Source organism: Lagenorhynchus albirostris, chromosome 14 (genome assembly GCF_949774975.1).
Source record: "Lagenorhynchus albirostris chromosome 14, mLagAlb1.1, whole genome shotgun sequence".
Lineage (NCBI taxonomy): Eukaryota > Metazoa > Chordata > Mammalia > Artiodactyla > Delphinidae > Lagenorhynchus > Lagenorhynchus albirostris.
In genome coordinates this window covers 18,927,271-18,940,870 of record NC_083108.1, presented here as the reverse complement: position 1 = coordinate 18,940,870, position 13,600 = coordinate 18,927,271, and the positions used below count along the sequence as shown (strand labels likewise).

The 13,600-nt window shown below is 38.8% G+C and overlaps 1 protein-coding gene and 1 pseudogene across 16 annotated transcripts in view; both read right to left on the bottom strand.

Annotated features, from left to right (window-relative positions):
• TCF4 (transcription factor 4) overlaps nucleotides 1–13,600 on the bottom strand; it is a 356,515-nt gene that overhangs the window by 43,660 nt on the left and 299,255 nt on the right. For all 16 annotated transcript variants that reach the window (XM_060121923.1, XM_060121917.1, XM_060121916.1 and 13 more), the window contains 3 exons: nucleotides 11,132–11,237; nucleotides 7,388–7,521; nucleotides 1,364–1,496 (listed from right to left, as the gene is read on the bottom strand). In XM_060121923.1, the coding sequence (XP_059977906.1) occupies nucleotides 1,364–1,496; nucleotides 7,388–7,521; nucleotides 11,132–11,237 (373 nt within the window). The remainder of the gene's footprint in view (nucleotides 1–1,363; nucleotides 1,497–7,387; nucleotides 7,522–11,131; nucleotides 11,238–13,600) is intronic.
• On the bottom strand, nucleotides 10,536–10,709 carry LOC132504604 (U2 spliceosomal RNA; annotated as a pseudogene).

The window sequence follows — 13,600 nt, the reverse complement described above, 5'->3', positions numbered from 1 at the left end:
CTGATGCAACGCATTGGTAGAGCTTTGTTATGAAAGTTACAAAAATGGAAACTCTTCCCTAAATTCGCCTCTTAGTGCGACATGGCGGCGAAGGGAAGGGCTGCTAGCTGGCTCATCTCAAGTGTGAAGTATATTATTGAGTAAGCAGGGAGTGTATTATTTAGGCAGAATTCTATTTGCAACATTTCAAAACACATCTCTTCTCGTTCATCAAAAACTCTCCCCCTCATAAGTGATTCATGCCACTTCCCGAAGTTCCAGAGACTATCTAAAGAAAATGAAAAAAAAAAAAAAAAAAAAAAAGCTGCGAATTGTTGAGGAGACTGAACAGCAGTATTCTTCTGTCATACATTCTTCTCTATAAAATGTACAGTTAGTGTTCTCGTCACTAACTGGACCCACTAGAAGTGATCATAAGGCCGAGCTAGGGGTGGGTTTGAGCTACAGCCAGAGGAGGTGGCGACCAACGGAAGTCTGAGGTTTTAATAAGACCCTGAAGCGTCAGACTGTGCCACTCATCTGAAGGACAGGGTTGTCAAAGGCAGAATCAGAAGCTGGTGGCTGCCTCACCGCTAACCCGGACTCTTCCTCCAGGGGCAGCTGCATGCCCTGCCTGGCTCTTCCCTCAAGAGAAGAGTGTTGGTGGGCTAACCGTCCATCCTAGGGAGAGGACCATAATGGGCATCACGAAAACTGAGAAGATGATGGCTCAGCTCATTCGATAGAGGCACTCTGCTTGGGTCGTAACTTATCAGTGAATTTGCTGCGAAAAAGCAGCAACTAACTCCTGGCCCACTGATGCCCAGGCATCTCCTCTCCCATAAGTCAGCAAACACTTCGTCCCCTCTGGAGGACTCAACGATGCCACAGTCTCCATAAGGTGAAGCTATCTAGTTATTAATAACAATCTATAAATGTCACACGAGCTAGTTTTCAGAAGACAGTGCTGTGTTACGGTTAAAAGCTTTGCACAGTGACTGGAACTAGAGAAGCGATAAATAACTCCTATTTAGAGCTATTATGCCTTCTATCTTACTAATCTTCAATGGTTCGTCTTACTAAAGTTCACTTTGTTAGCTGTTTGGGACTGTGAGAAGCAAGGTAGTTTTGGTCTATTTAAACCTTTATTCGATCTAATCACTCACAATAGAGAAAGTGGCCAAATTTCATTTTCTTGGGACAAAAAAAGTGATTACAGTCAAGCCAATGACAATTTGTGTTTGGTTCATCTGTCTGTTCATTTTGGTTATGTGATAAAAATCCATTGCTTGATTACTGTTCAGTGATGGGGCGAGGAGAGGTCCTCGATTATTAAACCCTGACACTGGTTGTCGGCAACAGAACTGGCGTTTCCAAGACTCACCCATTATACTGTCTGTTCCGTTGGCAGGAGGTGTACAAGACGAGGTGCTGTAATGGTTTGTACCACTACGGTGGAAAGTGGACATCGGAGGAAGACTGGAATTGATGTCTGCTGAGGAGTGTGATGGATAGCTCTGTGGCAAGAAGCAGAAAAAGGAGGCCATATTTAATCACAAAACATCTGGTGGATTAGTTTTCCAACACTTCTTTCAGAATTCTTCGCTTTGCAATGGAGACAGCCCTCGGAATTTCAAAATATCCAAGAATACATCTTGCTTAGCTCTGACAGCTTTCATTTTTCAAATAATAAAATACAAAGACATAGTTGGTTTGGGTTTGCATCAAATCTAGGGGAATATAATGGCAATGCTGGACCTTGAGAAATGATCACGATCTCTAAATATAAAAATTACTGCTTAAAGGCATGTCTAGGACTTCAGCAACATAAGAGACCACCACCACTATTATTTTTCTGTATGGCTTACTGATCAAGTAAGAAAGATTCCATAATATAATGAATAAAACACCACCATGACCCACAGGGTTTACATTACACTTCATCCTGACCTTCTGAATACAAACTGACCAAGAATAACCAGTCTCAAATCTTCTTCCTGACAAACTGGATCATCTTTCTGAACGCCAGCAAGAACAAAATGGTAAATAAAAAATTTCAAAAGCAGTAATGATTCAATATCTCTCTAAAGCATTAACACATAAAGCCTGACATCAATGACTGTGTTGAATTACACTGGAACAAACAAACGAGAATGACTTATTTTACTTCTTTCTTTATAGGTCCTCTCCCCTAGCAGTACGCCACAGAGTTGACTATGAAGAAAGAACATCGTCTTTTACAGAATCATTTACTTTAAGGCGTAGCTTTGGGTTCGACTATCATACTAGTTGTCCAAATAAGCTGCTTTTCTTGGGGCATCTCACAGTGCCTGTAAGTGCCGTACCATCAGCAGATCACTAACAGAAACATGGTTATTTACAAAACCATGGTCATTTACAAAAATGGAGCTATTTTCTTTTTCATGACAAGAAAGTAGCTTAAAAAGTTATTCTCATAGGCATTTGAATGGATTACAGACACGTAAAGGAAAAATATTTAAGTTAAAATATAATACTTTTTCTTTCTATGTAGTATATTAATGGGCTATGCCTCTTTATTATATCATTATTGGAGATTCTGCTGAAATTAAGAGATTGAATATGATGCTGAAAGTCAGGGGTGATTAAAGCGTGGACACACTGTGTCTTGGGATCCCCTAGTTATTTCGTGAGGCCCATCTTGGGTTCTATCTCTTCCTTGAGGGTCCCTTACTACTTCCAACTCTTTCATAATCTCGTCTCTTTGAATCCCTAATGCATTTACATTCTGCACTGTGCCATTAAACACTTAATTAAATGTTGCTTTTCCATGCTTTCTCTTTCAAGAGCATTGCCACCGAAACTGTAAACTCTTCAAGGGGAGGGATAGAGCTCATAGCTCCGCATCCCACAACTTGTGGCTGAGTGCTAAACACACTCATCCTATGAACAAAGAACAAAGAACAACAGGTTACCAGCTCGTGTTTAATAAACAGTGGACTGAAATGCTACTCATCTGAGAGACAACTAAACAGTTTAGAAAATGAATCTACATTTTGGAGTCAGTTTGCCAATGACGTGGCAGATGCCTTTGAAAATATTACCTCTGCACACTCCAAACAGTCCAACGGAAAGGACAATTTCAGTGAGAAAGTTGGGATGATGCCCTTAAACCATTCCAAGTTCCCAAGAATGCCTTTCAAACTTTAAAATTTCATGGACATCTTTGCTTGACCAAAAATTCCTTAGGCCACCTGTTAAACTCATTTCTACTTGGCACTTACAGAATACCCCAAGTAGTCCACGAAATTTTCTCCAAAGAATGATAGAGTGGGCCCATTCCATAGTACGACTGACCTAAAAAACTGGATAAGCCATGGAAGACCAAACTTAGAAGAGCTATTTCTGCTTGAGAGCTAAGGACTATAATAATGTAGAAAAAAGAAACAGACTATGGAAAAAGAAAAGGAAAAGTAAAAAAGATGGTTTGATTTCATTTCTACCCAGTCCTATTCCATGCTGAGTTTCTGAAGCATAGAGAAACCTTATAAATCAGTCCCAAGCTTGCAAAAATCAAAACAGAGGAAAAAGCATTTTGAAAAATAGTTAAATACCTACAATAATGACAGGATGAGACAGGAAAAAGATTACTGCACCAGTGAGAACTTTTAGACCCTTTCAACTTGGTGTAAAATGGGCAGTAATTCAGGATTTGACAAAGGGTTACTACTGAGTTCAGAGAATAAAGAGAAAAGTTCTTCCCCACAGATTTTAATGGGGAAACCAATGCAATCCATGTAAATCAGTAATTTTTAGAGACTCACAGAAAATCAGATGCTGAAAGAAGTTAATGAGATTTATAACTAGACTATTTTACAAAGAAAAGGATTTTGACAACTACTGTCACTCAAAGACGTAATAAAAACACCACAGAAAATATTAGTGATATGTGAATAATGTCTCTTTAAGAGTATTTAGGGATCAACTATAAGCACTCCCCTTAGTCTTTCTTACTTCAGCTATTAATACTGTCTACCCTGCTTGCCACAAAGCAAAGGAAAGGGGAAGTATGACAAAGTGTTATGGTTTTACATGCCCACTATTTGTTTATTTATTTTTACTTATGATACCCAATTATAGTGTATGTGGAGTCTACTGACAGAGTAAGTGTTGAAAATGTTTCCATGAGTGATGTTTTTATCAACCTATGGGTCGATAATTCACAAAGAAGAAAATATAGTTGTTAGCACATACTAAGAATAAAGTAGTCAAACTTTGGGCTAGAGCAGGGTTGCACAATCTTGGCACTGTTGATCTTTTGTGCCTGACCATTCTTTGCTTGGCAGGGGTTGGGTGTGGGTGTAGGGGGGTTCCTCCCACGCACTGTAGTATGTTTCCCGAATCCCTGGTCTCTGTACGCTAGATTCCGGCAGCACCTATATGCACCACGCCCCTCTGAGTTGTAACATCCCAAAATGTCTCCAGAGATCACCAAACATTCCCTGTAGGGCAAAATCGCTCCCAGTGAGAGTCACTGGAGTAAGGCTTTATGTCACAAACAATGAAAGACAACAGCACTTCCTTTATATTAAAATTCCAGACTCCCAGGACTATTTCCCTGTGTGGTACAAAGACCATGCCTAACCCATGCCAGAGTGCAGGGATTCTATCCTATTTTTGAAAAGAACTCTGCCAAGTCATTCCAAACTTAAGCCTTCTACAACAGCTCATCTCAAAGCTTAACCACAAACTCCATTCTTTTGAGTGATTTTGCATGTGTATCTGTGACATAGCAGTGATTAGCTGTGGGATTGTTGTAGAGGCTGAAACTGTTCAGGGGATTTAAAGAATCAAAATGGGTGACTTGACAGTTGCTACTGATATATGTGGATTTTAAGCTTTGTGATTACATGTTCTATTATAACACAGTATAAAGTGATAAAGGCAATAATGTTTCTAAAATGTGCTACCTTCAGAGACATACTAATTTGGCCAAATTACACCCAAAGTAATCCAAGGAAAGCTTTCTTCTTTTTCTCAAACTATTCCTTTGTTCAGTATAGAATTGGGCAAAAGCTCCAGATGAAATTTTTTTTTTTTTTTTTTTTGCGGTAGGCGGGCCTCTCACTGTTGTGGCCTCTCCCGTTGCGGAACACAGGCTCCAGATGCGCAGGCCCAGCGGCCATGGCCCACGGGCCCAGCCGCTCCACGGCACGTGGGATCCTCCCGGAGCAGGGCACGAACCCGTGCCCCTGCATCGGCAGGCGGACTCTCAACCACTGCGCCACCAGGGAAGCCCTCCAGATGAAAATTTTAAGGAACTACCATTACTTTTAAATGAAAGGTAACTAAGCACCTACTGTATACTCAAATGATTCTCAATCACTCTCAGATTTTTAGAAGTCACTTCAGCAAGAGAATTTTGAATAGTTACTGAAATCACAATGATTACTAGATATAATCATTCAATAGTTTCCCTATCAGTGAGAAAATTCATCAGGCTACATTACCAGAGACCTAATTCATTTGCCCTTCTCAAAAACAAAACCCCTCATCTCTAAGATCTGCTAAATGATCATGTTAAGAATGAAAACTGTTTTGAGATGGATAAATGACATTACAAATATAGCACCTGATACAACCTATTGGGTTACTCCTTCAAAATGATCTTTCCTCCTGGTTGATAATATTGTTTTGGTTCAGCAAACTTTTCTAAAAGGGTGTAGTTGGTTTCCTTTTTAAAATTACATTTTCTGTGCATTTGAGCGCATTTTCAACATGCTTCCCCCATGCAGTGAACTCGATTGGGATAAAAATCAAACCACCTAAGTCGAAGTTCTAGATCATGATAAAGGAAGAAAGAAATACAGGAGCGAAGAAAAGTAAATGTCAAATGAAATTCCAACATATAGTACAGTGCCGAAGTCTTTTATTTGTAATCAAAACTTTCCTTGCCTACAGGACACATACAATTTTGATCATGGGTTCTTTAGAGAAGTACAAAATGATGATGGCGAGATAAAAATGTTAGCCAAGAAGAAATTCTAGTATAATAATAAGTGCTATTTCTTTAAGCTTTCATGCTAATGACTCTAAGTAGGAGGTGGGAGAAGAAGAAATGTGAAAGTAAATCATCTGCTATTTATTGAAAATGTGCTGAAATTTAAGATAGTTTGTGATTTCCACATTCAAACTTGAGAGATGATTTAAAAAAGGTCAATTCCATCTCCATCATTTATCTCTCATTTGAGGATAAGCTAACTGACCCCCCAGTGTCTCTGTCACTAGGACTAACTAAATTGATACTTGAAAGGATATCGGAAATCTTAACCTCTGGGATGTTTTCAGTCATCAGAATAGGATATGTCACCTTTTCAATATCTCTGGTGGCCGAGCAAAAGAGAATAAAGACCACAGAAATCCAGAAAGTACTATCTCCCATATTAGAAGAGAGAAAGAAACATAAATCTGGGTATTAGAAGAAAAAGGAGCACATCGCAAGATGGAGAGTAGTAATATAAGTCCCACTAACTGGATTTTTCATACTCTTTTGCATTTTGAAGATTAGAGGTTCATACCTTTTTTAAAGCCATTTTACTGCGCAAGATACTTGGTCCCATATTATCTGTATCCCAAACCTTCATGATCTAGAAGTACTCTTTCCTCCATTTAGTGATAGACTTAAGTTCGTCAGTGGGTTCTGGGCTGTGGTAGTTTTTGAGGTTAGAAAAACATCTGATGCGTTACTTCCTCCAGAATAAAGACACGTACTAGGATGGATGAGTATAGTATTGGAGGGTATGGAAGTATAGCTAAAATACTGAAAATTGGGAATCTGATCTAAATAGAAGCCCCATGGTTGCTGTTACTGATGGGAGTGTATAGGAAACATGAACGCTTTCCTTCAGGTGTGGTACAAGAGTTCAAAGCTGTCACCAGCTACAGAAGCCGGTCAAGGGGAAATGGAAATGCCCGTGGGAGATGCGTTATCACCTACTTTCAAAGTCCACTGGCTATCACTCTGCCCCCTGCAGTATATCCTTCAGTACTACAGATAGCAAAAAACCCCACCCCAAACCCAAAACCAAAAACAACCAAAAAAAAAAAAAACCCAAGGAGCCGCCACAGCTAAAATTCTGCAACTCAAATACAATATGTATTTATGTACCAAGGGAAGATGACACTGTGATAAAGAAAGCACAGAACAAAACGCAATAAACAGAAGGACAGCGACAAAGAGAATATGGCTTATGAAGGTGACCTGACTGCGTTTCTGTCTTTGATTGCAGCAACAATACCACTGGAAGAATAACGGGTACGTGCCAGTTTTACATTCGTGGATCGAGCCCATGTGTACACGCATGCGAAGACGGGGTGAGATTTACTAAACCAGCTGGGTTGTCCCCATTACCAAGTGAGTCTGCCTTACCAAACGTTCATGTGGATGCAGGCTGCAGTAGCTGCTAGACTGTGGAATATGAGAAGAATTGCCCAACATTCCTCCATAGCCAGGCTGATTCATCCCACTGGAGGAGCTCCAAGGGTCACTGCTGTGATGGCCATCTGTAAAGGACAAAGAAAACCATGACTTTTCTGAGGCACTCAGCCTTGCCTTATAGAGTAGCGTGTTTTCATATCCTGGAAAATGACTGCCTGTTGTATATTCATCTCTGTGTTGGTGAGCTGATTATATCAGAAGACAGTCTCATTATTTTTTCCCGAGTGGCTCTATATTGCCAAACAAATATAAATATTTAACAGAGTTAAAGGGTTCTTAGTAAAAATTTAACTGTAAAAGAACAGAACATATTTCTACATAGAACTATGTCAAGACAGCAAGGTAGCTAATGCTAAAGAAAACGTTTCTTAGAAGTCTCCTTTTTTTTTTTTCTATGAAAACCAACTAAAAAAGTAAACTGTTCCTAAATTTTGGGGTGAAAATAAAACACGTGAGATATTACAGGGTTGGCAAGCTTACAAGTTTTGAGAGCATATAAAGAAATAAGTAATAATGAAAAAAAAAATCTCTGATTTCAGACTGGATTTCATTTTTGTGACACACAGAGTAGATGGAATTAAAGCTGGAATTACATTCTGGTATGTAGGGAAGAGGAACCTCATGTATATAGTTCTGAGTTTTTGACTTCCTTTTAAATGTTTGTATTTTGGTATATAGTTAAATAGCTATCGTAAGCCTTCAGTAGCAATTGAAAGGGTACACACATGTCGTAAGGTAGATATTACCGTAAGGACAATTTTGAGAGCCTCTGGATTTTATAAAACTGTGAGTTAAAAAGAGGTTTAAAATTATATGGAAATTATATGAAGTATCTTTTAATACCAAGTTAATCTTTTATTAACACCATATTAAAAATATTCCTACAGATTTTTTTTTTACTCTCTGGACCTACTGGCCTCGAAGTTACTACTAGATTGCTATTGTTTGGTCTGGGTTTCTCAAATTAAGGGAGCAGAGCATCTATGTTACTGCTCAGTTCAAGTTTTCTTTCCTTCAGTAGTTTAACAAAAATTATTAAATGCCAGATATATACAAGGCCATCAGCTAGGTGTTAATTGTATGGCAGGCATTGCTCCCTTGAAAATAAGAGTATTTTCACCTTACACGTTATTTAATAAAGGCCTTTTGAAAATGTAGGCAGTATAGGCAAGTTAAATCTGACACTATATTTCATAAAGCCTTTTTTTCCCTGAGTTTTTCACCCCAGAAGTTAGAATTCAGAAAACTGGAATGGTTTCAGGGCAGGAAGGAATAATCCAGAGATGTCTTAAGAACTATGAAAGCAAAATCATGTCTGTGATTTTGACAACTAAAGAGTTTTAACGAGAAGGTGGAAGCTAAAGTTAAAAATAAGAGGTCACACAATAGTGGGTTTAAAATAAGCTACTAAAAAGAAATAAAATAAAATATGCTATTGACAGTCTCTGAATATCTTTCATCTAAACTGTATTTTCTTCAAGACCTGAATTCTCAGGGCACTGTGGACCCTTACTGAAGGACATTGATGTGAAATGGGATCACGACGTACTGTTTCTGTGATCATAACGTAAAAACATAGGACTTTTTAAAAAGTTCTTATTCATGTACTTCAGATTTAGCTCTGAGATTGTGGAAGTTCAGATGTCATCTTAAATTCAAACATGAAGTTTAAGACCACTGACATTTCAAAGAGATGACATGCATGGCAAATAAATTGAGAATCTCTATCATTGAAAAAGAGTCTCCTGAAACATTCTGACATGATGCCCTACAAGGAAATACATTTAGGATTTGTTAACACAGACACTCTACTCAATGCAGACTTACAAAAATACACATTTTACATAAATTATGCTTTTCACAGTAAATTAATATTTATCACATCCCATGATCTTGGCATAATGTGGGTTTGAAAGAATAGAATTAGATGTGTGCAAATTAATTGTGCTCATCACAAATGTCAACTCAAAAAACATTTTTTTTTTGCTTCTTGGGTATTCATATGCAGAAAAGCAAATTCGTTCCCCGTAGTTTGTTTTGCGTGGTCTACGGAGAAGAGCCTACTGCTTTACTCAACCTGATCTTTCCTTGCAGTGTGCACGGTTTAAGCAAGTGACCTTCCTGAAGGCAGACAGAAGAAATCTATCCTTCTGTCAATTTTCTCAATGAAATTCAGCTTTGAGTGATGAGTCCTTGAGCTGGCAATCTCTATAAGCACCGGTAGTGGTAGCACACTCTGACTGGTCATAAAAGAGAGGCGCTGGTGCCCAAGTGGCTGCTATCTATAGCTGAAGGGGATACACCTTTTGTCATGGCACAGAACACACCCAAGTGACATACCTGCTGTTCCCCTGGAGAGAAAGGGACATCGAGGACAGGTCACAAAGATAAAAGACCCTGGTCAACAGGAGCTCCATTACGTGTGGAACCAATTCTCTCTATTCCTGAGGGACCCATTCGATTCAATTTTATAGATTTTCCATGGAATTTCACATGTGAACTAACAACTCAAAAGAGCTAACACTCTGAAGGGAAAGGAAACAAACCCCTTTGAAACAGAATGAGTTTGGGTATGTCCACTGTAATCTAAGGGAGATGCCAAGTCACCTCCCTGGGACTTGCTGCCCCAAGTGGCTCCCCTTCCCATGGCATGGTCCTTCCGGGAGGAGCACGAAGAAGGAAATCCCATGGCACTTTGCCAATGCAAAAAGAGTGACGTTTGCATACAGGGGTTCTTGGTGAATCCCACATCTGAATTTCAGAGTATTAACCTGGAAACAAGATCATCACATTTTGACAATAAGTGTCCCAGGGGTATAGGGAATGGAGCCTTAGCTGCACCCTCTGGACAGTCTCCTCTCATAAGCAGCTGCTGTCATTTCAACCATCTTGGTCTCTTCTAAGCAGCAGAAAGAGCTGTATTACCAGGGGTGAGATTATAAGCTCGGGGAACGCACATCCATGTGCACTGAATTAAATACACTGGACAATTAAATGGATTAAATATACTTTATCTACCACGAACCTGTAATTTTCTATATTTTTCTGGGAAAAAAGCTGGGTCTTGGGCCCTCAATCCGTATGTTGGAATAGAGCTTTTGCTGTGTAATGAAATAATATTCCTGACTTTAGATAGGTCACTTCATCTTCAAATGGGACACTTGTTCTTACCTATAAGTTAATAAGCGGCCAACGTTTTTACTGATAAGAACAGATACTAAACTTGATCTTAGCCAAAAGGCCGAAAAGTGATTGTAAGTGTCCAACATTTTTATATAAAGGTATATATGAGGGTAATTTGTTCCTAGGAGGCTAAATCCGGGATGCTTAAAATACACACTCTTCTAAACATATAAACATACTCTTCTCGGGAAGTGAAGACACAGAAATGATCAGTCGTGGAAGACCATTCCCCAAGGAGAATCTGTTCTAAGTAAGCAAACCAGTCTAATCTTAACTCATCATCTCTCAAGTGGCTTTCACTTAAAAAATAAGTCTTAGTGAAGTTTTAATTAATTTATTTTCAATGAATTCAATTCCTAAAACAGAGCATGACCTTCAGTGTTCTACACTTGCCTCCTATTCCATTTCTTGAGTAACAGATCAGCACTCTTCTGTCCCACATATGACATGAAAAGACCCGTGGATTTCCCCTCGGAAGAGGTGGTGTCTTACCTTGCATGAAGAAGGAGCTAGGGAAAGTGCTGGCTGCTGGTTTGGAGGAAGGGTAGCCTGGCGAGTCCCTATTGTAGTCGGCAGTGCTGGCTGACGGAGCATAAACCTGGGGAACAAGAGCCCGTTTAGTTTTGCTTGCTGCCTGGACCAAAGCATCTCAAGGTCCATGACTTTACAAGAAGCAGGCACAAAAGGCAAAATTTCTACCACGTCCATCCTAGATCCGACCAAAACCTGGAAACACTGCCCCTTTCCGAATACAGAAAATCAAAAAAAGGCCGAGTAGGTTTGTGTGAATGGAAAACCAGGTGTGATATTTTCCGGTTATGGGCAAGAATATTGAGAACTAGGTCTGGTTGTAAATATATTATCTAATACCCATAGGGTTGTCCTGGGAGCCTAAGCATTCTTTTTTTTTTTTTAAACACAAATGGCCCATGAGCATGTAAAAGGTAAAAAGAGAAACACCTGCCTCAAGCTTCTCCCGTTTTGTCTACCTTTCAATTAAAATTGAAAGAGAGACAGAGAGACAAAAAAGACAGACAAAATGAATGCACTCTCCAGATCTCAGAAAGTGACACACAGATCTTGGAATATTAAATTCCCATAGTGTTAGCTTTTCGTAGAGATGCATGAAAAGGGCCATTAAAAGCCCAGCTCTACACAGACCCCCGACAATCAGTGTGTACACAGGAAGGGGGAGGAAAACCCTCATTTATAGCTCTTAGTATCTTTGTATGTTCAATAAACTTAAAAACTGCCAAAATCCTAATTTACTTACATTCGTTTATTAATACTCAGGAGACTTGGGGAACCGGTCCTTAATAAAAATAGCTTGTGTATTTTCTTGTTTATGTTTGCTTTAAAGAAGACAGCACAGCAGAAAAGCATAAATTCATAAGGTGTGGTTTAACTTTCACTGGGTTTCCCCCTTGCCTTTTCTGCTAAATATAATTTTTTTTTTAATCCCCGTTCCCTTTTGCTCCAAAAGTTCCTCTCTCCAGATGGTCGGAGAGACTGAAACGCTGTCATCCTCTTGATGAAAATGGATACCTTCCTGCCTCCAATTTGAAGCGGGCGGCTCACAAAACTGGCAGTGAACCTCTGGTGATATTCACAGGTCACAGGAAAAGAAAAAAGAAATCCACCAATAAAAAGGCAACTGCAGGGTTACCAAAAAATAACTCCCATTTTTTTTTTTTCACAGCACACATGGAATAAACACCCTGAGAAAAATTATATAATTGTTCTCAGAACACCAAGAATCACGAACTAGGCGCTAATACAAGGTCTAGGATTTCACAAAGGATAGGGCCACAGAGACAGATGTGGGAGAATATGCATACACATGCATACATCAAATAAATGCTACGTATGCCCCAGAGTGCCCTTGAAATTGGGAGGTCCTGGAGACTGAACAAAACAGAAATAAACCAGAAAAACCCTTGCACACTTTACAAAACAAGGATTCTTCCTAAGTCATGAAAGAATCTAAGCCCTATATTTTTCCTGGGCTAGATTTCATTTGATTTTTAAATTTTAGTCATATTGTAAATGTGTAAACAGCTCCTTGCTTCTATTTCTACAGGGCTTACGATAAGGGGAAAACTTTTTCACGTATCTTTTAGGGATAAAGAATAAAACGTAAGCCAGGAACCCCAAAGCAAATCAATACTCTAACTTTATCAAGCAAAACCCAGTATTTCCTTGAGAATTATACAACTGACCAACAGTTTGGAAAATACTACTAAATGTATTAGAGGTCTTGAGATGAGGCTAAAAGATGAAAAAAACATTACCTTCTAGGGAAAGGGGAAATTGAAAATTAGATCATCTCATTCTAATGACAGAATGAGCACAAACAACTATAATATACCTACAGACTATTAGTCTGACAGGTTCCCGGTCAGTCAGTATTAACACAAGCTAAGTATACTATGCATTACTCCCAAATTTTAGAAATCAATATATTTACTCTAAAACTGAAAATAAACTCTCCCACATTATTAAATCACCTTCTATTTTAAAACAATCAAAATAAATTCTTTTAGGATAATATATAATTTTAATTACATATTCTACTACATTACCCTTAAACGTGTAGTATAATTATTAAATTATTATATACATACATCGAATACATGCCATGTGACAGCACCTAACCAGATTCATCTTTTTCCCAGATCTGGGTAGAATTATTTGATACCTCTTTTGGGAGGTAAAGACAAATCTTCGGTAATTTTGCTCATATAAGGAGGCTACTTGGACTGTAAATATGGTCAAGCACAAAGATCTGAGAATAAGCACACTTATCCCAAATTCAGAAATACTGCCTGCATGGAAAAGAGTATCTATGGGGTTAAAAAAGTTTTGAGGCTACATCATACCACACAATTTCTATGTTTCTGGTGTAGCCAAATTAAGATTCTTTAGATAAGGTGCAAGCCTTTGTTAACAAATCGAACACTG